This window comes from Phacochoerus africanus, chromosome 5 (assembly GCF_016906955.1).
Source record: "Phacochoerus africanus isolate WHEZ1 chromosome 5, ROS_Pafr_v1, whole genome shotgun sequence".
NCBI lineage: Eukaryota > Metazoa > Chordata > Mammalia > Artiodactyla > Suidae > Phacochoerus > Phacochoerus africanus.
In genome coordinates this window covers 2,095,244-2,121,209 of record NC_062548.1, presented here as the reverse complement: position 1 = coordinate 2,121,209, position 25,966 = coordinate 2,095,244, and the positions used below count along the sequence as shown (strand labels likewise).

General features: G+C 61.0%; 1 protein-coding gene across 4 annotated transcripts in view; it reads left to right on the top strand.

Moving 5' to 3' along the window:
* PRKAR1B (protein kinase cAMP-dependent type I regulatory subunit beta) overlaps positions 1-25,966 on the top strand; it is a 75,393-nt gene that overhangs the window by 35,582 nt on the left and 13,845 nt on the right. For 3 of the 4 annotated variants that reach the window (XM_047779355.1, XM_047779354.1, XM_047779353.1), the window contains exons 5-9: positions 5,350-5,411; positions 6,068-6,114; positions 15,307-15,465; positions 19,553-19,613; positions 25,357-25,478. In XM_047779355.1, coding sequence (XP_047635311.1) covers positions 5,350-5,411; positions 6,068-6,114; positions 15,307-15,465; positions 19,553-19,613; positions 25,357-25,478 — 451 coding nt within the window. Of the gene's footprint in view, positions 1-5,349; positions 5,412-6,067; positions 6,115-15,066; positions 15,127-15,306; positions 15,466-19,552; positions 19,614-25,356; positions 25,479-25,966 lie in introns of all 4 variants that reach the window. The other variant, XM_047779352.1, reaches the window with a different exon arrangement.

The following is a 25,966-nucleotide window of genomic DNA, read 5'->3' as shown; positions in this document are numbered from 1 at the left end:
GCCTAAACATAAGCCAGGGACACTGTCTGGGGCCCTGGCTCCCAGCAGACAGAAGCCCCTCTGTCACCCGGGCTGCGACAGGCAGCATAAAACAGGGTGTCGCCGCGGTGCTCGGTGCACCAGCGTTTCGCCTGGGCTGGTTCCTGAAAGGTGAATACCACTGACCATCAGCCCAGACCGGCCACAGAGCGACGTGTTTCCAGGCAGAGGCTGCAGGTGCGGGGCTTTGAGAACCACGTGCGAAGGCGGGGAGACTGGCCGTCAGGGCCACTGTCCCCTCCTGGCCTCACTTTGAAGTGGGAAGACGCGGGCGTCTGCACTTGAACACGTTTTGTGTGTTCAGTGGGGCCCCTTCCCTGATGTCGTCTCCATCGCAGCGGTCCCCTGCCAGTTGGCACCACACTCACGCCTGGAGCGCCCCGCTCTGCTCTGTGCTGCTCGTGCAGCCTCACCAGCCAGGGGTATGCACACATCCCGGCTCTGACCACCCCAGGCTCCCCAAAGTTGGATGTTTTACAAAAGAAGACATGTAAAGAGAGAAAGCCACAGAAATGTTGCGAGTGCTAAGTCTGTTCTTTCCTTCGTGACTGGAGGGGGGTCCTCTGGTCATTGTCACAGTGCTTTGGCTGAAAATCACAGGAATTCCGCTCCCACCCCGTTCCCCTGTTTCTAGAATGCAGAAGTGTAGATTCTTGGGGTTAAGGGAGCAGAGGGTCCTGCCTGGGACTGTGGGGCAGGGACCCTTGTCACCCCCACCCCACGCGTGCGCCTCGGAAGGCGGCAGGGGCTTGGGGCAGGTGTGGCTGCCATTGACTGTGGGCGCCCTCCCTCCCTCCCTTCCTCCGCCCGGTCGCCCACTGGGGTGGCCTCGCTCTGAGACCTGGTCCAACCTGTTTGCTCCTGTGGGTGGCTTGGCGGGGGTGGGGGCAGGGTGTTTACCTGTCAGGCCACCTGCAGCAGCAGAGCGCAGTGTATTAGAAGTGGGAGCCAATAAAAGGGAATAAAAGCCATATACTTGGATCAGGAGACTGGCTGAGGTTGGCGTCATTCCCAGGGCTGGGAGAAGGCGCTGGGAGCTGCTGTGCGCGCGGGCTGGGGAACAGCCGTGATCTTCGCGGGGCTGCGCGTTGCCCTGCGCAGGGAGTGTGGGTGTCGGGTTAACCTCGCGCGGGGCTGTGGGTGCAGGCCTGTGACTTTGCCCTTGTTACGGTGGGTTGACTCCTTGGAGACTGAGCCCCTGGGTCCCTCCGGGCAAGTTTAGGGGCGGCGCCGGGTCCCTGGGCTGCCACCGAGGGAGAGTTTGCCACCGGGATGACCCCCTCCTTGTGAAGGCCTTCTCCTCGCACATCTGTCACCCCCCGCTGGACAGCGAGCCCCTGAGGCAGGAGCCGCAGACGGAGGCGGAATCGGGAATCGGGCGACGTGCTCCCGCCAGGTGGGGAGGGCGCTCAGTTCTTGCTTTGTGAGAACAAAGGCCCCACGCTACTAGATATGCCTTTATTTTTTCCAAAGAAAAGCCAAAAATACTCCTTTTTCTCTGAAGAAACCCCCAATTTTTAAAATTTTATTTTGTTTCATTTTATTTTATTTGTGCTTCCTAGGGCCACATCCGAGGCATATGGAGCTTCCCAGGTTAGGGGTCGAATTGGAGCTACAGCTTCCAGCCTGCGCCAGAGCCACAGCAACACCAGCTCCAAGCTGCGTCTGTGACCCACACCACAGCTCACGGCAACGCCGGATCCTTAACCCACGGAGCAAGGCCAGGGATCGAACCCGCAACCTCATGGTTCCTAGTCAGGTTTGTTTCCGCTGCGCCACAACAGGAACTCCCCCTCTCAGTTTTTAAATGCTGGGAGCCAGCTTCGAAAATGGTGCCCTCAGTGGCCCGTGAAGGCTCAGTGAAGCACCAGGAAAGTGGGTGATGGCCCAGGACCTGCCCTCCCAAAGGGCCCAGGTCCCAAAAGTTTTGCGGGTGAATCCTGTCAAGCTTCAGCCAACCGTCCCTTCTTCTACGAGTTGCTCCAGAAAGTAGAAAAGGAGAGAAAGCTGCCTGGCTCAGTGTGTGGTTCCATATGGATCTGGGGGACACATACCAGCCTGGAGGAACGTGCGGCCCCACAGGGAGGCATGGCGAATAGGCATTGTTGGGGGCACTGGCTGATGGCTTTGGGGGGAACGACCAGATCCTTCCTCGTGGGCCGAGGGCCTGAACGTGAATATGAAAGCTCTTTGGCAGAAGGTGGATTTTGCCATGGGCTAAACTGGGTCCCCAGATTCACCTGCTGAAGCCCTGACCCCAGGGGGATGGTGTCGAGAGGTGGGGCCTTTGGGAGGGACTGGGTTCAGTTGAGGTCGGGGGGGGGGGGCAGTGAAGTGATTAGTATCCCTGGGAGACCTGGGGAGCCTCCCCCCTACCATCCCCCCCATGTGAGGACACAGTGGCACGGCAGCCTAAGCAACACTCGTGAGGAAGGGAAGAAAGAGGATAGGCAGGACCTCGGCTGGTATTTCGCTCCGTAGCGGGGGTCCTCTGGCCATCAGAAAACATTCCTTGTCTTCATGGAGGGCCCGCCAGTTGGAGCAGGCCTGGCCCTTGGCCATTGCCGTTTGCCACACCATGGGCTCAGGGCCAGCGTCCGGCTTCTGCCAGGAGAGGGACAGCCAGTGACAAGCAGGACCCATTGCCCAGCAGGTGTCTGGGGGGGCCACGTGGCCCTCCCAGGGAGGTGGGTGCCACTGGGAACCAGGCACACCCAGCACCCACCCCTGGGGCCAGGCGTGTCTCAGGGTCCAGGGAGGCACCGATGGGGCGGGTTTTCAGAGGAGCTGTCTTCAGAGGCACGGAGATGCTTTCCTGAGGTCAAGGTGAAGTCAAGCCTGGGGGCCTTGGCTGCTGGCTTGACCACAGCTTCAGAGGTCTTGTTTCCAAGGTCAGAACAAGTAACTCACCAGCAGGCCGTGTTCTAAACATTTACTCGCAAGTCAAGAAGTAGCCTTATTTTAAAATGGCACTTGGGCAGCGGGGTTTAGATTTAAAACAAACAAAACCCAAAATGTCTGTGTTGTTGGAATTAGCTGTGACATACATTTAAACTACTTCTGTTGGGCTGAGAATAACAAGCCCAAGATGGAGCGGCTCCGTTTGCATGCTTTTTTTTTTTCTTTTCTCTTTTTTCCCCAGAAATGTATCAAGTTGGAATTCGCCAGGGGTGGTTTTTGTTGTTTGTTTGCTTTGTTTTGTTTTGTTTTAATTGAAGTGTAGTTGATTTACAGTATTATATGTTTCAGGTGTACAAGGTAGTGATTCATGATTTTTAAAGATTATATTGTGCTTCTAGTTACTACAAAATACTGGCTGTGTTGCCCGTGCTGCATATACCACATCGTTGTATCTTATTTATTTCATAAGTAGTGGTTTGAGCCTCTTATCTCCTTGCCTCGTCTTGTCCTCCTTCCTTCCCTCTTGCCACTGGCAACGGCAGGGTTGTTTTCTATATCTATATATGAGTCTGTTTCTTTTTTGTTAAATGTACTCGTCTGTCGTATTTTTTAGCTTCCATATATAAACGAGGTCATACGGTACTCATCTCTCTGTCTGACTTATTTCTTTCAGTATCATACCCTCCCTGTCCATCCGTGTTCTGCAGATGGCAATATTTCGTTCTTTTTCATGGCTGAGTAGTATTCCATTGTATATTCCATTGTGTATGTACCACATCTTCTTAGCTCTTCCTGTCGATAGACAGACATTTAGGTGCCTTCCGTACCTTGGCAATTGTAAATAGTGGCGCTGTGAACATTTGAGCGCGTGGATCTTTTTCGAAGTAGTGTTCTTGGTTTTTTCAGATAAGTACCCAGGAGTGGAATGGCTGGATCACATGGTAGCTCCATTTTTAGTTTTTTGAGGAACCTCCACAGAGGCTGCACCCAGTTGCATTCCCACCACAGTGTGGGGGCTCCTTTGCCAAGTCGTTACCCGTGTCCCTCTTGCTGGGGGCCCTTCTGACCCGCGTGAGTGATGCTTCAGCCTCGTTCTGGTTTGCGTTTCCTTCATCCCTGGTGTTTCGACTGCGAGGGTCAGACCCCATCTTGACGACGAGTTTGGAAACGTCGGTTCCACGTGGACAGTGGGAAAGCCACGCCCTGGCGCGAAGTGGGAAACGTCTCATCTCGGAGGTGGACCCGCGCCTTGGGGAGGCTGGGTGGCCGAGGAGCTGTCTGATGGCACCTGGGTGCCTCGTCTGCGGACTCTGCCCTCAGTGCAAAACCCACAAGGACGCTGCTCAGAGGCCTCGGGGGCCAGACCCATGCACCTGGGATGAGATTGTGTGGCTCTCGGGGGAAGACGCTGGATTTTTGCCTCGTTTTCTGTCTGGGTTGGGGGGACAAGGGAGCAGGGCAGCCGAGCGGGGCTCTGGTGCGGCTCAGGTGGGCCTGGAGGTGGCAGCATGATTTAGCCAAGCGCAGAAGGAAGGCATCTGGGGCGCATCAGGGCTGAGAACCTGGGCCCTGCCGTGCTCCTCTGAACCCGCCCCCGCCCGTCACCCCCCGCCCCGTGCTCGCCCGTCACCCCCCACCCCTACCCCCAGTGCTGCCCTCCTCCGCAGAGAAAGAAGCATGTACCTAGACGGAAGGTGACTGCTTCAAGGCAGACTGATTTACATTTTGTGGACCCTGGGAACAGCGGGCACAGGGCCGTTTGGGTCTGACCCTGTGTTTGCTCCTGGGCCCGCGCTGTGAGCTCCTCTGAGGCCCCCCCTTGACCCAGTGGCAGAGAATGCCGGGGGGCGGGGGGCAGCAGGCAGGCATCCCGTGAAGGTGCACCTGCTACCCGAGGGGCCCCAGCGTCATGAAGCCCCCGAGGGTGGTCATTGCCTTTTGGGATCCAGCCCGTCCTGCTGGTGGGTCCTTCTCACTCTGAACTCAGGAAACGAAATGGCCAGGTGGCCCTTGGGCACAGCCCCGTACCAGCCCCCTGGCTTCTGGGCCCCTTGAGTGAGCTGGTATGACTCTGGCTTCTTCCCATTTCTGCATCTGGCGTCTCGACACGCTTGGATGGAAAGCATTTCCCTGGGAAAACACAGCGAACAGGCCGTCAAGCCCGGCTGCCGTGCTCCGGCGGGTCCTCCTTGCCGCCGTGGGACGCGGTCCCAGGGTTTGGTCCCTGCCGGTCCCGTCTTCGTAGAATCCCAGAACACCCGGTGAGGAGGCCGTGAGCCTCGGGGCAGCAGGGTCGCCGAGGGCTTCACCTCCTTTGGGCTGGGTCGCAGGAACGATCGGCGCGCCGCCCTCGCGGGGCTGGGGCGGGCGGGCGCCCGCAGCCGTCACACGCCGTGCTTTCTTTTCCAGCGACATATTCGATGCCATGTTCCCCGTCACGCACATCGCCGGGGAGACCGTCATACAGCAAGGTGCGCGCCCCGCGCCTCGGAGCCAGAGCGCATGGCCGGGCATCGCTGAGTCCCCGACGGAGGCTTCAGACCGCCTGGTCCACAAGTTCACATGTGTTAATGTATTTCCATGACTTCTTGTCACAAAATTGCCGAGTCCTGGGAGTGGATTTCAGAGCCCCGATGGTGTCGGGAGGGGGTGGGTCTGGCAGGCTGACCGCTGTCATCGGTTCACTCATTGTGTCGTGTACCTTAAAACACACAGCTTTTGTGTTTTGTTTTTTTTTTTTTTTTTTGCTTTTGGGGGCCTCGCCCGCGGCAAATGGAGGTTCCCAGGCTACGGGTCGAATCGGAGCTGCGGCTGCCGGCCTGCACTACAGCCACAGCAGCGCAGGCTCCAAGCTGCGTCTGTGACCCCCACCACAGTTCACGGCAACCCCGGATCCTTAACCCACGGAGTGAGGCCAGGGATCAGAGCTGCATCCTCACGGATACTAGTCGGATTCATTTCCACTGCACCACAACGGGAACTCCCACACAGCTTTTGTTTCAAGTGTTTAATTTTGCTGAGAGCCGGTGTTGCTTGGTGGTGGTGTAGGAAGAGTGTCAGGAGTGGCTTGTTACGAGAAAACAGCCGCCCTGGGATCTTGCATCATGTGTCCTGTTCTTTCTCGTAGGGGACGAAGGGGACAACTTCTACGTGGTCGACCAAGGGGAGGTGGATGTGAGTATCTTACAACCGTGTCTGGGAAATGGGGCCTCGTTCTGCCCAAAAGCTCTAGAGGAAGCACTTGGGGAGTGGTGCTCGGGCTTTTTCCAACCAGAAGGCTGATAGAACTTCCTCCGAGGACACGCGAAGCACATCCAGGCACAGTGGGAAATGAGGTGCCCGGCAGGTGCCCGCACGGTCTCTTTCAGCGTCCGCGGCCCCGAGGCTCTGGCTTTACGAGGGAGCGCTGGGCCGCGGCCGTCCATCCTGGGAAGGTGGTGCCCCCACCCTCTCCCTCTGCGACGCCCTGTCTCAGGACATGGGGCCCAGCTCGGGTGGGGAAGGACAGGCACCTCCTTCAGTCCCCTGCCCCCCAGGCTGACTGCCTCCCCCCTGGCCCTGCTGGGATGTGGCGTCCTTCCCCAGTGCCCCTGCGGCTGCCCGCAGACCACCACCCGCACGCCGGCCTGGCACTGACACCCCCCGTGGGTATCTCTGAAAGCTGGGGCTTGGCCTGTGCTGCCCTCTGTCCCCTCCCAGGCATGGCCAGTCCCCTCCTCTCCCCCCTCTGTCTTCCAGGTGTGGCCTGTCCCCTCCTGCCCCTCTCTGTCCTGCCCCAGGTGTGGCCCGTCCCCTCCCGCCCCCCTGTCCCCCCCCAGGTGTGGCCCGTCCCCTCCTGCCCCCGCTCTGGCCTCCGTGCCCGCAGCTGTGTCTTGCCCAGGGTGTTTTCTGTGGCCCAGATTCAGCTCAGCTGCCGCTTTGCCCCTGTTCTGAGGCGCATCTGTTTAAGGCTGGTCCCCAGGCCAACCGGGAGCCTCCTGAGCATGGGACTGAGGCTGTCCTGGCATTTTGGCGTCTGCCGTCCCCATATACGGGACACGTCCGGGGGACCCCACACACAGCTGTGTGGGGGCTCTGGTCAAGGGCCGCCCGCACCAGGATGGGGCAGGGATGGGGCACTTGGTGGCTTCCCTGCCAGTCATGTCCCTGCGAGGTGGGGCTCACCTGGCTCAGTGATGCTGCCCCTGCCCAGGGATCAGGGCTCGGCCCGCGGTCTAGCCCAGGCCGTCCTGGGGTAGGGCGTTTTCTTATGTATTTCCCAGCAGAGCACCTGCATCCACCACGGCTGCCCGTTCTGGGAACCAGGCTGGGGGCCCTCGGCTTTTGGGGCTGGTGGCACAGGAGGTGGCTGGCTGGGACCTCAGGGCAGGGGGTGCAGGGTTGGGCTTTCTCTCTGTCCTGGGGTTTTACCCGTGCTCTGCCCTGGACTGGGTCTCTCACCCAAGGAGGAAACTGAGGCTGGAGCTGAAGGGCCTTGGGCTGCAGTGTCGCAGAGGAAGTGGGCAGAGGGGAGGGTTAGAAGGAGCCACGGTTCCGACCCTGGGCTCAGGCTGCCAGCCCACAGTCCCCTCCTGCTGGCTCTGCTCAGGGTTAAAAACAACACCAGCCCAGGAAGCAGAGCAGACAGACGAGGATACTCCGTCCTGGGACCTGGCGGTCCTGGAGCCGCCCCACAGGTGCTGAGGGGTAGAGCCGCCAGGGAGGCGTGGGGTCAGCCGGCGTTGGCACAGACCCGGCTCTGACCCCTGTGGCGCTCCACCTGCACCTCTGCGGTCACCACTCTGCAGGCCCCCTCTGCTCTGTGTTCCTGTTTCCCCAGGCCCCCTCTGCTGTGTCCCTTGTTCTCTTGCTCAGACGTCAACTGGGCGATTGATCTGTGCTGGGCACTACCCACGCCCTGAGGGCACATTTCCTCTGGGTTTGTGGGCGTGGGGATGTGACCTCTAAGGAAATGCGCCTGGGCCTCCGCCCCTCCTGTCCGTCTGCTCTCATTCCTGCCCTGCCTCGCGAACTCCTGTGCATCCTTCAGGACCCGCTCGGGCCCAGCTCCTCCCCATCCAGGCAGAGCTGCTGGGCCGACCACCAAGGTGCAGGCTCCTCCCAGCGCAGGGACCCCCCCCAGAGATCCTGCCCCGCCTTCCTCCCCGGGGACGTCCTCCTGCTTTGTTCCTCGAAGTCGTATGACTCTGCCTCTCCAGTCCCGGGAACCCCTTCGAAGTGCTGACTCCAGTGGCCCCGGCCTCTCGCCTGGACCCACACCTTCCGATGCTGACTGGGGGAAGGTGCTGGCTCGACCTGCTCTCCCGCCCCAGGGAGGTCACAGCCAGGTCCCGGTCCCGCGGGGAAGGGCCAGGCTGATGGCTCTGTCACGGGGCACCTTCAGTCTTCCCTGTCGGCCATGAGGCTGCCTCTGCGGGTGGCTTCCCTGCAGGCGGGGACACGGGAGGCAGCGGTGTGAGGGGAGACGGGGCCGCTTTCTCATCCCGGGCGTTACGAGACCCTGTGAGCGGGCAGGCCCAGCCCTCCCCACGGCGGCTCAGGTCCCAAGGTAGCTGTGAGGCCCTCGTGGCCCTGGCTGCCAGGGCCAGCTTGTCGGGGCACTGTGGGCGGATGCCCGCTTCCTGGCTGCAGTCTTGAATTTGGGACACTTGGGCCCCGGATGGGACCAGGTGTGACGTGTGAGGCTGTCCCGTGACACCGGTCGAGGCCACCCCCTCCGTCAGCCTGATCAGAGTTTCCAGCCGTGGGCGGCAGGGCGTGCCGGCGGGGCCGGGGGCAGGGGCCCGTGCAGGGCAGCCTGTGATGTGGCCGCGAGCACAGGGTGAGCACGCGGGGCTGGAGCCGTGTGGGTGAAGGCCACATTTAAAAGAATCCAAAGCTGCTCCGTCAGGAATATGGAGGGCACGTTGGCAGGCGCGTGTGGGGGCCGCAGGGTAGTCAGGACTATTGTTACTGCCTCGGGTAGAAGCCGTAGCTTCTTCAGGCCCCAGCCGCGCTCTGTTTGTGCCTTTCCAGCACTGCCTGCGGGGGGGCAGGGGCGTGACCAGCCAGCCTGGCCCCGCGCAGGGCAGCAGCTGCTCAAGGACCGGCCGATTGCCAGGGTCCTGAGGGCAGCTTTTAAGAAGACCTGTCTCGGAGTTCCTGTCTTGGCGCAGCAGAAATGAATCCGACTAGGAACCATGAGGTTGCGGGTTCGATCCCTGGCTTCACTCCGTGGGTTAAGGATCTGGTGTTGCCGTGAGCTGGGGTGTAGGTCACAGACGCGGCTTGGATCCCGCGTTGCTGTGGCTGTGTAGACCGGCAGCTGCAGCTCTGATTTGACCCCTAGCCTGGGAACTTCCATATGCCGCGGGTACGGCCCTAAAAAGACAAAAAGATGAAAAAAAAAATGACAAAAATTACCAAAAAAAGACCAGTCTCGTGGGAACAAGAGGGGAAACTGTGACGGTCCTTTGAGCCCGAGACCCCGGGACGCGCCATCCTCGGAGGACCGCGCCCCGGCCGTCTTGAGCCTCTCCTCCTGCGGGCTGGACACTGCCCTCTGACCAGTGGTCCCCTGGGGGGCACGGCCAGGTGACCGGATGCCAGAGCACCAGCCTGGCTTAAATTACGGTGTTCCAGAGAGACACGGACAGTGCCGGGAGCTGTAATCCATTTTTCTAAGTATAAAAATATCTCCCAATTTGTTTTATTCGTGGAACATAGCATTTCCACCTAAAAGGACACTCAGTGGCCAACTTTTTAGGCGCTGGAGCGCCGTTCCTCCCTGACCCGTCCAGGCCTCTGGTGTTGGAGGGCCCTCCTTGTTGGGGGTCCACCCCACCCCAGGCTCTGCCCCCCCCCCCCAGGCTTCCCTCCTCACCAGCCGTCTGGGAGGACGTGTCCAGCTTCCAGAGGTCAGCACGGGGCCTTGGCAGCGCCCCAGGAACAGGGCACCACAGGCCGTCTGGCTGCAGTGGTCACGGCCATTTAGTTTGCTCGCTTGGTGTCCTGTTTTTATTTTTATTTTATTTTTTCTTTTTCGGCTGCCCTGCCAGCCACAGCAACGCCGGATCTGAGCCGCATCCGCGACCTAAGCCTCAGGCTGTGGCAACGCCGGATCCTTAACCCAGTGAGCGAGGCCAGGGATTGAACCCACGTCCTTATGTCGGGTTCTTAACCCACTGGGCCGCAGCAAGAACTCCGTTTTTCTTTTTTAAGTGGGGACTTACACATAACATAAGAGGCGCCGTCCCAAGCGTTGGACTGTCCCGTGCGGAGGCCTTAAGGACACTCGCGGTGTCATGTAACCATCACCATGTCACCTCCAGACCTCATGTCACGGTCCCAAACGGAGACTCTGTCCCCGCTAAACACTGCCTGCCCCCCCCCGCCGGCCCCCGCTCCGAGCTCTGTCTGTGAGCTGGACCCCTCCAGGGCCCTCATTCAAGTGGGGTCTCTGTCCTCTGAGCATCTTGTTCTCTGGTTCACCGTCCGCTGCACCGCCTGCACCTGGCGCTTTCGTGCCCGCCTGTGTCGCAGCCGCCGTGAGCAGTGCTGCTGCGGGCGTGGCCGCGCCAGGGCCCGGTCGAGTCCTGCTTTCAGGGCACGCGCTGACCAGTCACTTCCTGGGTGCTGGGCGGCCGTGGCCCCAAGCGGGCTGTGAAGCTTTCCTGCCTTGTCTCCCCAGAGAGTGTCTGGGGGCCCGAGCACACGCTCGGCTTCCTGCTGAGGCCTTGATGGCCCCACTGTGGGCAGTGGCGGCTCTGGAATCGGGGGACAGGAGACCCTGGGCCCCCCACGTGGTGGTGGTCATGTGACAACAGCTTGAGAAGGACATGGGCCCTTGACTGGCGTGCAGGGTTGATGGAGGAGCAAGCGGTGCCCCGGCTGCGGGTCAGGATCCCGGCGGAACCGTCCGTGGGAACTTGGCGGAGAGCGGCGTCCGCAGGAGGGCGGCCCGCAAGCTTGACGGATCTGGGTTCCGCAGAGGGAGACTGGCTGGCAGCCCGCCACCCAGAGGAGTGGTAGCTGACCGCCTGTGGCACCCTCGAGCAAAGCCCAACAAGTCCACCCTCCCCAGGTGTTCTGGGCCAAAGAGGATGGAGGCTCAGAACCAGGTTTACCTGGTGGGAAGAGCAGCCTGGGAGGCGGCGTCTTGGGCCGGGCGGGAGAGGGCGGCTGGGCGTGGCGGACGCTGCCCCAGAAGGAGACCGTCCAGGGTGCGTGTGGGGAGCTGATGTACCTGGAATCACCCGCCCAGACTCACCTGCTCAGGTGCCCCCACTCTTGGCAGCCAGAGCCTGGGACAGCAGCAGAGATGGGCCATTAACATTTTCTCACCATCTGGGGAAAGAAAAACAACAGCGGGTGGCATAGCTGAGTTACCTCCATGCCCGGGCAGCTCCGGATTGCGTGTGAAGTGCCGCTGGGGCCGTGGGGGTGAGGCCGCAGGAGGCCCCCTCCAGTTAAATGGATAACTAACTTGGTGACCGTGTCTCTACTTACCTAGCAGTTGTTGCAACTGAACTTTTACTTTCTGTGGAGTCTAGTGTTGAACGGAACCGTCCCAGGGTTGGGGGCAGGCGGCGGGCGGCTGGGGTGCCCCGTGTCCCCTGGCGGCATTCCCAGCTGCCCTCTGTGGTTTCAGCGGGGTCGAGATCAGCCTCTGGAGACCCCACCCATGGAAACGCAGCGCTGCTGTGAGGCGCTCCTGGGGTCTCCCAGAGCCGAGTCCTGCGCCTGGGACTCCCTCACCGCCTCCGCCTCCGCCTCCGCCCCGAGGTTGGAGTCAGAGCTGGTCCCTGGTGGCCCACAGCAGGGCCGCCTGTGAGGTGCTGACCCGGGGGCCCCTGCGCGGTGCGGGGGGGGGGCTGTGCACCCCCATTGAGTGACCTGGTCAAAGGCCGTGTCCTTGGGACGCCCTTCGCTCCCCACCTGCCTCCGTCTGGCCGCCCTGAGCTGGGCGCTCCTGTGCAGAGGGAGCAACAGCCACCTGCCGGAACCTTCTGTGGTTCGGGGAGAAAACCACCCGCATGCTTGCTGCTCGCCAAGTCCAGTCCCGCCTCAGGGCCGCGGCCCATCACGTTCCTCTCTCCGCCCTCCGCTCTCCCCCAGGTCTCCGTACGGGGCCACTCAGGCTGGGCTCAAATTCAGCTCCGCGGAAAGTCTGATTGGGGCTCTTCCCCTGAGCCATCGGCCTCCTGTTCTCTTCAAGGCGTGCAGTTCGTGGGTTTTTTGTTTGTTTGTTTGTTTGTCTTTTCTAGGGCCACACCCGTGGCATGTGGAGGTTCCCAGGCTAGGGGTCTAATTGGAGCTGGAGCCGCCAGTCGACACCACAGCCACAGCAACACCAGATCTGAGCCGCGTCTGTGACCTACACCACAGCTTATGGCATTGCCAGATCCTTAACCCACCGAGCAAGGCCAGGGATCGAACCCGCAACCTCATGGTTTCTAGTCGGATTCGTTTCTGCTGCGCCACGACGAGAACTCCTGCAGCTCGTTTTAATGGTGACTGTGTTTGCGTGATTATTAGTGACCGGCTGGTCAGTAAAGCCCCGTGAACAGGAAGCTGAGCCCAGCGGTCAGCACGTGCGGGCACTGAGGATGCTGGGTACCCCTGGGGGTGACAGGGAATGAATGAGCCGAGAAGGCGGGGCGGGAGCCCTGGGTTCAGCCGGAGAAGCTGAGGCCATTGGGGAGCATAAAGCAGCTCGGTGGGGCCTCCCCCCACGTTTCTTTTAAAAAAGAAAAAGCAAAAATGAAACAAAGCAAGAAGTAGCCCCTTTGCGTGCCAGCTGGGGTGGGGCTGGGCATTGCGCGGCCGTGGTGACAGAGGCCAGTGTCCCCAGAAGGATGGCCCTTTGTGCTCTGGGGGTGGCCGCGGCCGTCTGTGGCTCCACACAATGGTTTTCTCTGAGGCCCCGAGGATGCTCTCGGGACTTCACGAGGAAGGGGTCCTGCGGCCCCGGGGATGCTGATGACCTGCCGCCGCCGCCTGCCCTTTGGGGTTGCGCCCCAGGAAAGTGGGGTTGCCACCACCACTGTGGGCTCTGCTGAGGCACCTGGCCTGTCCCCTGGGGCCCTGTGCGCTCTGGCGGGTGCTGGGAGTGTCCTGCCCCACCCCTCGGCAGCCAGGAGGAGGGCGGCTTCCTTCTTCCCCCAAGCGTGAGGGCTGAGGCCGCACGCGCTCCCCAGGCTCCCTGCGTCCAGCAAGGCTCGCGCAGCCTCGGAGCCCACGTCGCTGGGGTGACCCTGCTCAGGGAGCAGGTGCAGTGGGCTGGGGGTCGGTACCATCTGAGGAGACGGTGTTAGGACAATTGTACGGCCACCCGGGATTTGGCCTGCGCCACCCCCACCTGGCATCCCCGTGAGGTGACGGCACTTGGTCACAAGCGGGAAGAATTCCGAATTGGAGCTGAACCTCGAGCGCCCCTCACCCATGCGCGCATAGCGGCTGCGTGGCTGAGACCGGACAGGCAGAGCCCAGCATGCAGATGAGGCTGGACCAGGAGGATGCGCCGTGGTGACCTTCAGGCCCCCGTCCTGGGGTGGGGGGCACTGACGCCTGTGCCCTGATCTGAGTTGGGGGAGAACACGAGGCCGCGTGCTGCGGGGGGGGGGGCAGGTAAGCGTCTGAGCTGCGTCAGCACAGGGAGGACTGTGCACAGACACAGGCCTGTAAGGGGGCCACCGGCTGCTGGCCAAGACCCAGTGCCAGCCCCGCCGTGGACGCTGGGCCCCTTCGAGGGAAACCGGAAGTGGGGGCCCCGGGGACGCTCCGCACGGCCCTTTCACTCCTAGACCTCGGCTTGCTGGCCCTCCACGTCCGCGGCACAGCCGACGGGCACGCTCCCTGCCTCGTGGGCAGGACGGGCATTGCCCTGATTCCTGGGGACCCTTGCTGAGGCCCAGTGGCCCTGATTCCAGAAGGTGAGCGCAGGTGGCCCCGGGTGGGGCGGGCAGGGGCCTCACAAACCGTGGGCCGGCCGGTTCCCCACACCCCTCCCCCGGCCCCGGCTCACACCATGCAGTTATCGCCTGCGTGGTGTTCCCCGCAGATTGGCAGATCTGTCCTCAGTTATCGACAAGATAATGAGTCATTGATTCCGCAAGAATCGCTTCCATGATTCAGCCAATCCGTTCTCTCCCGCAGGCACCCTTCCTGCCAACGGGAACCATTCTTTAAGCTCATTGACACTGCGGGGAATGAACAGTGCGTTGTGTTAATTTATAGTAAGCAGATCTGCATAATACACAATCTGGGCCATTCTTGCAGGATGCGGACGTGCGTGTCAATGCACAGTAGGCCCTGTGCTGGGGGCGCCGCCCTCGCAAGCTGACAGGGCATCTTGTCTGCCCTCTGGGCTCGGCCCGCAGGGCGGCCTTGGTGCCCATTGACTGCGTGCCGTGTGGGTGCTGCCCATGGGGAGGGGCGCCCCAGGCTCAGGAAGCGTGGCTTCTTCCGGTCGTCAGCCCTGCTGGTGGAGGCGGGCGTGGGGCCTAGAATGGCAGGGACCGGAGAGGCCCAGGTGAGGGGCCCCGAACGGTGGCTGGAGCCTCAGGTGCCCGGGGAGTCACCTCTGACTCTGCTGTGTGGTTAGAGAGACTGCAGCCTGGGCTGGCCGGCCCTTCTCAGGTCGGTGAGAGTTGAAGGGAGGCCTCCTGGAGGTGGCAGGACTTACTTTCCCGTGGGTCAAGTGCCTCAGTGACACTCTCACCTATGTGCCCGTCCAGCCTCGGCTGTGGAAGTGCTGGGCCTGAGGCGGGCACCTCGGGTGATCCTGGGCCTGGGTAGAGCTGAGTTCCACCCACCAGCAAGGGATCTGGGGCTGCAGTGGGCTCCCAGCCCTGGAAGCTGCAGTGTGACCCTAGGCCCGGGACACTGTCCCTCTGTCCCCTGCAGGTGTATGTGAACAGAGAGAGGGTGACCCCAGGCTCTGACGCTGTCCCCTGTCGCCTGCAGGTGTATGTGAACAGAGAGAGGGTGACCCCAGGCCTTGAGGCTGTCCCCCATCCCCTGCAGATGTATGTGAATGGAGAGAGGGTGACCCCAGGCCCTGACGCTGTCCCCCGTCCCCTGCAGGTGTATGTGAATGGAGAGAGGGTGACCCCAGGCCCTGACGCTGTCCCCTGTCGCCTGCAGGTGTATGTGAACGGGGAGTGGGTGACCCCAGGCCCTGATGCTGTCCCCCGTCCCCTGCAGGTGTGTGTGAACGGGGAGTGGGTGACCCCAGGCCCTGACGCTGTCCCCCGTCCCCTGCAGGTGTATGTGAATGGAGAGAGGGTGACCCCAGGCCCTGACGCTGTCCCCTGTCGCCTGCAGGTGTATGTGAATGGAGAGAGGGTGACCCCAGGCCCTGACGCTGTCCCCTGTCGCCTGCAGGTGTATGTGAACGGGGAGTGGGTGACCAGCATCAGTGAAGGCGGCAGCTTTGGGGAGCTCGCCCTCATCTATGGCACCCCCAGGGCAGCCACTGTGAAGGCCAAGACGGACCTCAAGCTCTGGGGCATCGACCGGGACAGCTACCGGCGCATCCTCATGGTGAGTGAGCGGCGCCTGTGTGGGGGCTTTTCCAGGGCGGGGTGGGCAGCCCTTCGAGGCTGCCTGCTGTCAAGCATCGTGTGAGAGTCTGGTTGTGTCTAGGTGGTGTGCCAGGTAGGGCTGGGATGGGTGGCCGGTGTCAGGAGGGATTCTGGGAAGCTTCCCTGAAGGCAGGCACACAGCTGGGGTAGCTCCTATTGCCTTCCTTCCCATTCTCCTTACGATTGTTGGCAATGTGGTTGCGATGGCTGGAGCTCCAGCTGCCATTCTGGACTACGAGGTGACTCTCACCAAGGTGGTGGAGTAAAGGGCTGGGAGGGGCCGGCTTCCAGAGGCACAGTGGAACTGTGGTCCTGGGCAGGCTGCTGGCCTCCACTCCTTACACAAGGGTAGCCGTTTCACGTTTTCTTACAGGCGGCCAGGTCCTGTCTTAGGTGGCGCACACACCTGTGCAGGCCCTCTGGGGGGCCGTGTTGGGCAGCAGGGACGGTGTTCACCAGAGGCTCCAGGGGGAAGCTCGTGTGCTGGGAAGGCCTCCCCACTCTGTCCTGCGCACACACTGGCTGGTCATCGGTGCTGGGGGCCCTTAGGGAATGTCACAGGTGCACCCCCGCAGAGGAGGCTGACATGCCAGTGGAGGAGGTGACAGAGCAAACTCATGCCTCCTGGCGACAGTTTCCATGGAGAGTGACAGAGCAGAAGCAAAGGTGGGGGTGCCATGTTACAGAAAAGCCTGAGACCCCGTCCGTGACAAGGTGGCATCCAGCAGAGGTCCGAGCAGGCAGCCAGGCAGCCATCCTGGCCCCATGTAGCGCCAGGCCCTTCGTGCCACAGGGAGGGGTCCGTTCAGTCTGCAGCCCAGCATTTCACGAGACTCCTCTCTGCCCTCGGGGGGTATCCTGGGTGCCCACCGTCCACAGGGGCTGTTCTAGTGCCTCAGCCATCGGATCGTGCCAAGGCCCTGCCCTGCGAGGTGAGTCCTGGTGCCTCCTGGCTCCCTATCTTTGTCTAAACCTGCCAATCCCTGTTTTCTCCAGAGAGAGAGACCTCGTGTGTGTGGGAGGCGCCCCAGGCACCCCCCCCCTCCCGGTTCCTGTCTCCCCGGGACACACCTGGCCTGGTTGCATAAGCTGTTCCTCTGCCACCGGCCAGCCGAGTCCTCCTGGGCTGTGGGGTTTTTGTGGCTGGAACCTTATATTCAGGGAAGTTCCCAAACCACCGAGGCAGCTGGCGCTTCCTCTGCTTTAATTCTGGATCCCTGGGCGCTAAGAATAGCCGCGGTGTGCCGGCAGCCTGCAGAGCCGCTACATCTCGGGGAGAAAATGACAGTGCGGCGCACTCGGAAGGGAGTATCCTTGCCGGCGCCCGTTTCTGCATCAGCCCTCAGCTTGGGCGGACTCGTGCCCGTCCCACAGTGAGCGGACCCTGAGCTGGACATGCGTGGGGGACGCAGGACGGGGGGATGTGCTGTCTCCAGGGAGGGGGCCGCCTCTGAATCCCAGAACCTCTGGTCCAGAAGGTTCTGCTGCTCCGTGTGGTGCTGGAGGGATGGGTAGGGCTCGCTGAGACCAGCCTGCTGGCTGCCCACCGTCTCCAAGCAGGACCAGGGCCCGAGGGCCCCAGTGCCCCACACTTCTTCCTTTTAAGCTTCAGGACCCTTTGTTCACCCTGAATCTTTATGTATTTACTTATTTTTTCTTTTTGTCTTTTCTAGGCTTGCACCCGCGGCACACAGAGGTTCCCAGGCTAGGGGTCGAATCGGTGCTGTAGTCTCCGGCCTACACCACAGCCACAGCACCACAGGATCCGAGCCGTGTCTGTGACTGACACCACAGCTCACGGCCACACCAGATCCTTAACCCCCTGAGCGAGGCCAGGGATCGAACCCACAACCTCATGGTTCCTGGTCGGATTCGTTAACCACTGAGCCACAATGGGAACTCCCCTGAATCCTATGTGAGACCCCGAGTTGGAACTAAGAACATAGCCTCCCATGGGAGGGGCTGGGCTGGGGTCCCTGGAGCCTCACCTGCCTGAGACCCTTGAAACTGGGTCCTGAGCCGCAGTGTTGAGCCCCCCTCACCTGCTGGGGCCCCGGTTCCCATCTGTGAAGTGGGGCAGCAGGGGGCTGGGACCCCCTTCTGGTCTCCTTTGCCCCAGGCCCCACCCAGCCTGGGCCCCACAGCAATGCCTCCCACCGGCTGGGCACTGGGCCGTGGGGGTGTGGGGGGGTTTACACTGACCTGAAACGGGCAGGGTCCCGGAGGGGTTGGTCCGGGTCGGAGATCCCTTCTCGGCCTTGGCCGGCTCTCACCTTCCCAGAGCTGGGCCAAGGCTCCGGACCCGTGGTGCCGTTCCGCCGTGTGTGCACTTTGGCCAGAGCCTGGCACCTGCCGGGACCCAGGTCCCAGCCCCTCCTCGGGGCCAGCTCAGGCCACGCCCGGTGGCACGACGGAGCCTGGACTTCGCGGACTTTTAGATTCCAGCCTCAGGACCTGTCGTTTCCCCCGAGACAACGGGGTGCAGTTCGGGGCCTGGCCTCGTGCCTCGTGCCATGGGTTGGGGCCAGGGGGCGCGGGGTGAGGCCCTGGCCTGCTGGCAGCGAGGTGGGAGGTCGCTCCCGGGTCAGGTGGGGGATACAGGCTCTGGTCTCCCTAGGGGGGAGCGGCGGGGAGGGGCGTGCGGTGAGTGGGGGCTGGGGGCCCTGGGGATGGGGAGGTAGCGTCTCGGCTCCTCAAAGTCTGCCCGGCAGATCCCATCACAGAGAGGTGGAAACCAAGGCTGTAGGTACCAGGGAGGAGGGGCAGAGCTGAGCTGGACCAGCCCCCCCAGCCCGCCCCCACCAGCGTGGGTCCTCAGCCACGTCCCTCAGGAGGCGGGTTCCAGGCCCCGCTGGCCCCTCCCTGCGCCATGGCCTTGGACAGGCCCCATCCCAGTGACACAGCACCAGCCTCGCCAGGCACAGAGCCCACTTGGGGCCGCTGGCAGCCCCTGAGTTTCCGGGCCGGCATGGTCCATGGACACATGTGCAGTGCGCCCCCCACATGCATCGTGAACGCCCGAGCAGACGGTGGGGGCCCAGCCTGGCCGACCTGGCTGTCTCATCCCAGAAGGAAGACGCCAAGGAGCAGGCGCCTCGGCCAGCCTTTGAGGCAGGTCCCCTTGCCCGAGGGTCCCGGGCGGCCGCCTCCAGCTGTCATTCTGGGGCGGGAGATGGATGAGCCAGTTGTGCTGGGCTTTAATGTCTAAAGTTCCCGGGCAAACACGCCTGCATTCCACCGGGTGGGCGTTGCTGCCGGGAGGTCAGTGGGAATATAAATTATCTTTCAAAAGAAATGCCTTTCTCATGGCCGGTGGGGATCCGAGATGGCTCAGGCCGGCGGGGGGGGGGGGGTGCTGTGCCGAGCATGCACCCCACCGTGGGCATCCAGACACCTCATGGCAGACACACCTGGCCGCTGTGTCCCCGCCATGGCCACCAGCCGGCGGTGCAGAACCGCCCTAAAAGCCGTCTTGGTCCAGTTAGGAGGTGGTCTTGGACCTGTTGGCTCAGGGGCCCAGCCCTGCAGGGGCTCTTTGCCAGATGAAGAGGTCCTGGGGTGTCCGGGCTTCTGTGGCGGAGGCCTCCAGGATTCTAACATTGGGACTTGCAGCCTTTTTAGTGCTGGTCTGGCCCTGAGCCGTGCAGAGCTGGTGGGGAAGGGGAAGCTGGGGTCCCCTCCCCATGTCCCTTGACTGATGTCTGCTCCGGTCACCTTCCCGGGGTCCCGCGGGGCAAGCATTTAAGTACTCCAGCGCCAGACCAGGGGACCAAGGCTCAGAGGGGGTCCCCTCAGCCTCCCCTCGCCCCCCCCCCCGCCCCGCTGGGGTTGGGGTGGGTCTGATGAGGCTCTAAGTCGTGGGGGCAGTCAGGGTGGACACCCAGAGACGGGAGCGGGGGTCTGGGGGTAGAAACGGCAATGGGCTCAGACCCTCGTTCCTTCGGGGGGCTTCCAGGAGCGCCCCGAGTGTCATGGGGGAGACGGGGGAGGGTGGAAACGGGCCGGGCGCCCGCCTTTCTGAGCCGTCCTCTGTCTTCTTCCCGCAGGGCAGCACACTGAGGAAGCGCCGGGTGTACCAGGAGTTCCTCAGCAAGGTCTCCATCCTGGGTGCGTGCTCGGCGGTGGGCGGACGGGGCTGCGGCGCGAGGGTCCCGTGCACGCGCGCGCATGCGTACACGTGTGCCGTGCGCCCCCCTCCCCCCCGCCTCGTGCCCGTAGGAGCCTGCGCACACACGCGCGCGACACAGCTGGGTGTCCGCCCTCCATCCGCAGAGGCGCATCTGTGCCGAGTGTCTTTCCTGACCTCCTGGCTCTCGTCCCTGCACGTGGGCTCTTGGCCTGGGGGCCTGAGCGACTCGGCCACGTTTCCTGGGCTTCCGAGAGGGTCGGCATGGCTCTCAGACACGCCCTTCAGAGTTTTGAACTTGCTCTGATGGTTGCATATTGCTCCAGACCAGCCCGGCCGGTAGGATGTAGAACTTTCGGCCAGGGTGGAGGCGCGCACGTCTGCGTCGGGCCCTTGAGGATTTGCATGCGAGGTCGTTGCAGTCAACTGGAGTATCAGCGAGTGTGTGTCTAGCAGCTCCTGTTAAGGTCGGAGGGGGATGCACTTGGGAGCGGGAGTGACAGCGAAGTGTTAGAGCCCTGGGAACCAGAGGATGTAGGAGTCCAGCAGGAGCTCCCTCGGGAACATCACAGCTTTAAAAACTCCGGGGTGGGAGTTCCCATCGTGGTGCAGCGGAAACGAATCCGATGAGGAACCGTGAGTTGCAGGTTTAATCGCTGGCCTTGCTTAGTGGGTTAAGGATCTGGTGTTGCCGTGAGCTCTGGCGTAGGCCACAGACTCAGCTTGGATCCTGTGTTACTGTGGCTGTGGTGTAGACTGGCAGCTGCAGCTCTGATTCAACCCCTAGCCTGGGAACTTCCAAGTGCCTTGGGTGTGGCCCTAAAAAGCAAAAAAAAAAAAAAACAAAAAAAACAAAACAAAACCAAAACCAAAAAACCCCCCCAAAAAACAAAAACACCAAAAAAATTTTTTTAATTAAAAAAAAAACGAACAAATCTGGAGGTGGGGGCCCTCTGGGTGCAGGTGATGGTGAGGCTTAGTCCCCTTTTCTAAGAACCTGCAGGTCGAGGAGAAGCAGCAAGTGGAGATCTGTGGGCGCGAGGCAGCGGCGCCTGGGCTGACACTCGCAGAGAAAGGAGAGAGCCCGGCCCTCGTGGGGCGCTGGAGAGTTCTAGGTCAGAGCAGCCCCGGTTCCCTGCTGCAGGAGCGTGGAAGGGGCTCTCTGCCTGCCCCACGAACCTCCCCCCATGGCCCTGTGTCCTTGATCAGGCTGGGGGTAGTAGCTGCCCAGGCTGCTGTGCAGACCAGCTGCAGGGGCAGGAACCCCGTCGGGAAAATGCCAGTGGAGAAATGATTGAGAACACAGCTCAGTCAAATAGGAGGCCAGAGGCCGGAAGATAAAACAATGGGGTAAATTACGCGGTTGGTGGAGACAGATCAAGGACCAAAACAGACCTAACAGCCTTGGAAGTAAATGAGGGGTTGTGGGGACAGAACCAGTACCGCTGGTGCTTCAGATTCAGGGTCTTCGCCTTTGAGAGAATTTCTCGCAAGGACACACAGAGACGCAGACAAGCCTGAGGAACCAGGATCCCCGTGTGGGCTTTGCTGCAAAGCTCCAGCCACCAGCAGTGTGGTGCTGGCACAAAGAGACACACGGCTCAGTGGACCAGGAGAGAAAGTGCAGAACTAAACCCACACACCTCTGGTCAGTAAATCTACAGCAAAAGAGGCAGGAGTATACGACGGAGCAAAGACAGCCTCTTCAGTAAATGGTGCGGGGAAAACCGAACAGCTGCACGCAAAGGAATGAGATCAGACCCCTCTAACACCATCTTAAAAATAAACTCAAAATGGATTAAAAACCGCAATGTAAGTAAGACCAGAGAGTAAAACTCCTAGAGGAGGGCCCAGGCAGAGCACTCTCTGACCTAAATCACAGCAGTATCTGTTTGGATCCACCTCCTCAAGTCATGGGAATAAAAACAAAAATAAACCAACGTGACTTCTTTAAACTTGAAAGCTTTTGCACAGCAAAGGAAACGATAAACAAAACGACAAGACAGCCCACAGAATGAGAGAGAATATGTGCAAACGACGTGACTGACAAGGGGTTAATTTCCAAAATAGATAAACAGCTCCTACAGCTCAGCATCAAAAACAAAGCCATCAAAAAAATGGGCAGAAGACCGAAATAGGCTTTTCTCCAAAGAGGACATGTAGACCCATTGAAATATGCTCAGCATCACCAGTTATTGCAGCAAGCAAATCAAAACTACCATGAGGTCACCTCACATCAATCAGAAAAAACCATCACCAAAAACTCTGCAAATAACAAATGCTGGAGAGAGTGTGAAGAAAAGCAGACTCTCCTACACCGCTGGGGGGAATGCAAATCGGCGGACGGTTACTTGAAAAAATGGACATAGGACTCTCATGGAGTTCCTGTTGTAGCTCAGCAGGTTAAGAACCTGACTAGTATCCAGGAGGATGCAGGTTCAGTCCCTGGCCTCGCCCGGTGGGTTCAGGATCCGGCGTCGCCACGAGCTGCAGTGTAGGTCTCGGAGGCAGCTCAGATCTTGCGTGGCTGTGGCTGTGGCTGACAGCTGCAGTTCCAATTCAACTCCTAGCCTGGAAAGCTTCATAGGCCATGAGTGCCACCCTAAAAAGACAAAAAAGTAAATAAATAAAAATAAAAGAACTATCATATGGTCCAGCAATCCCACTCCTGGCCATCTATCCAGAGAAAACCATACTTTGAAAAGATAGCTGCATTTTTTTTTTTTTTCATAGCAGCGCTATTCACAATAGCCAAGCCCTGGAAGCAACCTGAGTGTCCACTGAGGAGGGAGTGGGTGGAGAAGATGACGTGGGGTGTGTAGACAGTGGAATGCTACTCAGCCGTGAAAAAGAATGCGATCCTGCCACGTGCAGCAACGTGGATGGCCCTCGAAACAACCACCCCGAGTGAAGTCAGACAGAGACTGCCTTCAGACGTATCATATGATATCCCTTATATGGGGAATCTAAAAATAATGCAAATGAATATTTATAAAGTAGAAACAGACTCGCAGACGAAAAATAACCTAGTGGGGAAGGAAGCGGGGAGGAGGGATAAATGAGTTGGGGATTAGCAGATGCAAGCTACCGTAATGAAATAGATACCAGGGCCCCGCCGTAGAGCACAGGGAACTGCCTTTGATATCTCACAATAACCCATATGGAAAAGAATGTGAAAAATTACATACACGTACGTACGTAGGTAACCGAATCGCTTTGCTGGACGCCTGAAACGAGTGCCATTGTACGTCCACTGCACTTTAGTTTAAAAAATGGTTCCTGGAGTTCCCTTCCTGGCACAGTGGTTAATGAATCCGACTAGCAACCATGAGGTTGCGGGTTCGATCCCTGGCCTCGCTCGGTGAGTTAAGAATCCGGCACTGCCGGGAGCTGTGGTGTAGGTCACAGACACGGCTCGGATCCCGTGTGGCTGTGGCTCTGGCCTAGGCCGGCGGCTACAGCTCTGATTGGACCCCTAGCCTGGGAGCCTCCATATGCCGCGGGAGCAGCCCAAGAGATGGTGAAAAGACAAAAGACAAAAAAAAAAAAAAAAAAGGTTCCTAAAACAAAGACACCCAGATGTGACGTTCGTTCCAGCAAATCTCTGCAATGACCGGAAAGGGGAAACAAGCTAAATCTGTCGTCGCAGGAAGGGCCGCGTGGCGGACGTCGCGTGGCGCGGGTTGTCCTCCAGCCTGGCGCGTGGCCTGGTCTCCACGTGACACCCCGGACCTGGGATGCGAGACGGCAGAGACGGACGGTGGTTCTGCCCGCCTCGGGCGACGCCGCGACGTGTGCAAGACGCTGCTGCCTTGCCGTAGAGGCGTGAGAGCACCAGCGGGGAGGAACCTCGCCAGACCTCCTAACGTTAGAAAGAGAATCCACCAAACCCTCCAGAGGCGTAGCATCTGGGGAGGCAGAGGGAACTCAGGCTGGGGCGCCGGCCCCTCGGTTTCGTCAGTGTTGTTATGTGTCGTGAGGGAGGAGCTCCCGTGCGGGCAGGGCCGGGTCCTCCTGTCTCTCTGTTCAGGATGGGGGTTGGCTGTGTAGTTCGTGTTACTGTTCTGGTTCTTGTTCTCCAGATTTAAAAAAAAAAAAAAAGGCACACCTGCGCGGAGCTGGTGGCATGGGGAGCAGAGTGTGGGGCATGGCACGAGGGGGGCTCGGTCCTCCCAGGGGACCCAGAGCAAGTCTGGGATGGACCCTGAGATGCACCCTGAGCCAGCGTCCAGGAAAAAAGCGGCGCCAGGCCTCCGGGCAGGAACAGCCAGCGTCCCCAGAGCTGGATCAGGTTCGGGCTCAGAGCCGGGCACCCTGGGGTCCCCGTTCTGCTCCCGAGCATCAGCTGTGCGAGACCAGGGGGAGATGTGAGCCGCCCCACGGCTGCAGGCTGACTCGTGGGGTTGCCTCCGGGGGGCGTCCTGCGTCTCTTCTGTGCGGTGTCCACCACCTCCGCGGGAGGCACACCCCCAGAAGGGCGGGGTCGGGAGCGGGGTGACCTGGAGCCCTGGGACTGGATGCCCCCCGGGTCCAGACGCGGGGGGCCCGCGAATCGCCGTCGCCGCCTCTGAGAGGACAGTCCCCTTCCGGGACCTGTGTTGTTGGGGGGTGGAGCTGGGACTCGGACGGCAGCAGGGACCCGGTTTCAAACGTGCGGAAACCCCACCGATCCACACGCGGAGGTGAGCGTCCCGAGGCCCACGTTGTGAAAGCAACAGCGTCTCGCGGCCCCAGAGGGGAACCCCGAGCCGCCACGCCCGTGTTCACAGGCTCCCCATCGCCACACCGCCACCCACTCCAAAGCCACCGGCGTCGCCCCCTGGGGGTGCGTGGGGCCTGGGTCCCCGGGCAGCTCCCGTCCACTGGGGCTCTTCGGGAAGCTGGCGGGCCAGCTGGCAGCGACTTCCCTGCAGAAGCTGCTCCGGCCCGGGCGGGTCGGAAGTGTGTCCTTGTCGACGTGTGGCATTGGCAGGAGAAATCCCATCCCGGCCTGGACCTAAAATAAATGCTTTGCTCTATATTTTTAGCAGCTGCCCTACATAAGCGCATCTGATAACCGTAGGCCAGAGATGTTCCTTTGGCCAAAAAAGGAACAGTTCGTCAGGGGGGTCGTTAATTTCTTATAAAAGGAGCGTTTTTTTCCCCTTCCCGAGGGCAGGTGGGAGAGAGGGCAGAAGGAGACAGAATTTGCAGGCGGCAAAGGTAAAGCTGCCGCGGAGGGTCGCGTCCTGATCTCCGATGAGGGGAGAGGTGGCGGGTCTCGGTGTCGCGCCCGCAGGTGCACACGCGCTCTTTGAATGGCGACGGTCGGTCGGACGGCGTTCCTTTCAGACAGACCACGGCCTCGGCCTCTGAGTTCTTTCATCCCCTTCGTAGCCCTGAGGGCTGACCTGTGATGGCATTGTTTGCAAAAGCACAGGCAGCTCTGTTCCTGAGGCTCACAAAGGCGGTTCACGCTGGGTTCACTTGGAGCCCGCGAGCAGTGTCCCTCCTGGCTCTGAAGCCAGGGATGTGGGTCAGAACCCCTCGGCTCAGGCCCTGTCCACCTGCTGAGGGTGGAGCGCCACCACCCTGGGCCCGGCTGACGCGTGAAAATACTGGGGGCCCCCAGCACAGAAATTTACTCTGCCGCGTTCATCCAGTCAGGCGTCTGGGGTGGGGAGCTGCCCCCTTCCCGTGATCTTCCGTGCCCCCCCCCCGTGACCCCCTTGTCCCCCTCTGCAGAGTCCCTGGAGAAGTGGGAGCGTCTGACGGTGGCCGATGCCCTGGAGCCCGTCCAGTTTGAGGATGGAGAGAAGATTGTGGTCCAGGGGGAGCCCGGGGACGACTTCTTCATCATCACGGAGGTGAGGCCCCCCCAGGGCGCGGGTGGGGCGCTGGGGGAGGGGGCTGCCCGGGAGGGGAGCATCCCGCCGACACCCTCCCCGCCCCTGCGGGCCAGTGGTCCCCGAGCGCCCCCTCCAGCCCCCGCCGCCCTCAGCGGACTGAGCGGATGGCCGCCTCCCACCCCCCTGTGGGGCCTCAGCTTGAGAACCAGAGGGTCTCCCCTTGGAAAGCGGGGTCGGGCCCCCGGGCCCACACGTGTGCTGCTCTGGGTCAGAGCCGCTGTGACGTCTGTGTCTTCGTCGAGGGAAGCGTGTGAAGTTAGGGCGCGTGGGGTCCCTTCCTGCCGGTCTTGCCACCGCGTGTGTGAACTTAGGATTAGCACCAGATTTCTCCACCTGGACCCGCGTGACTCACTGCTGCCGCCCCCAGCCCCCACCACAGCGACAGCTGGCTCCGGGCCGTAATCCGTGGCGGCCACGCTCGGCCTGTCACTGACGGGGCCGAGCAG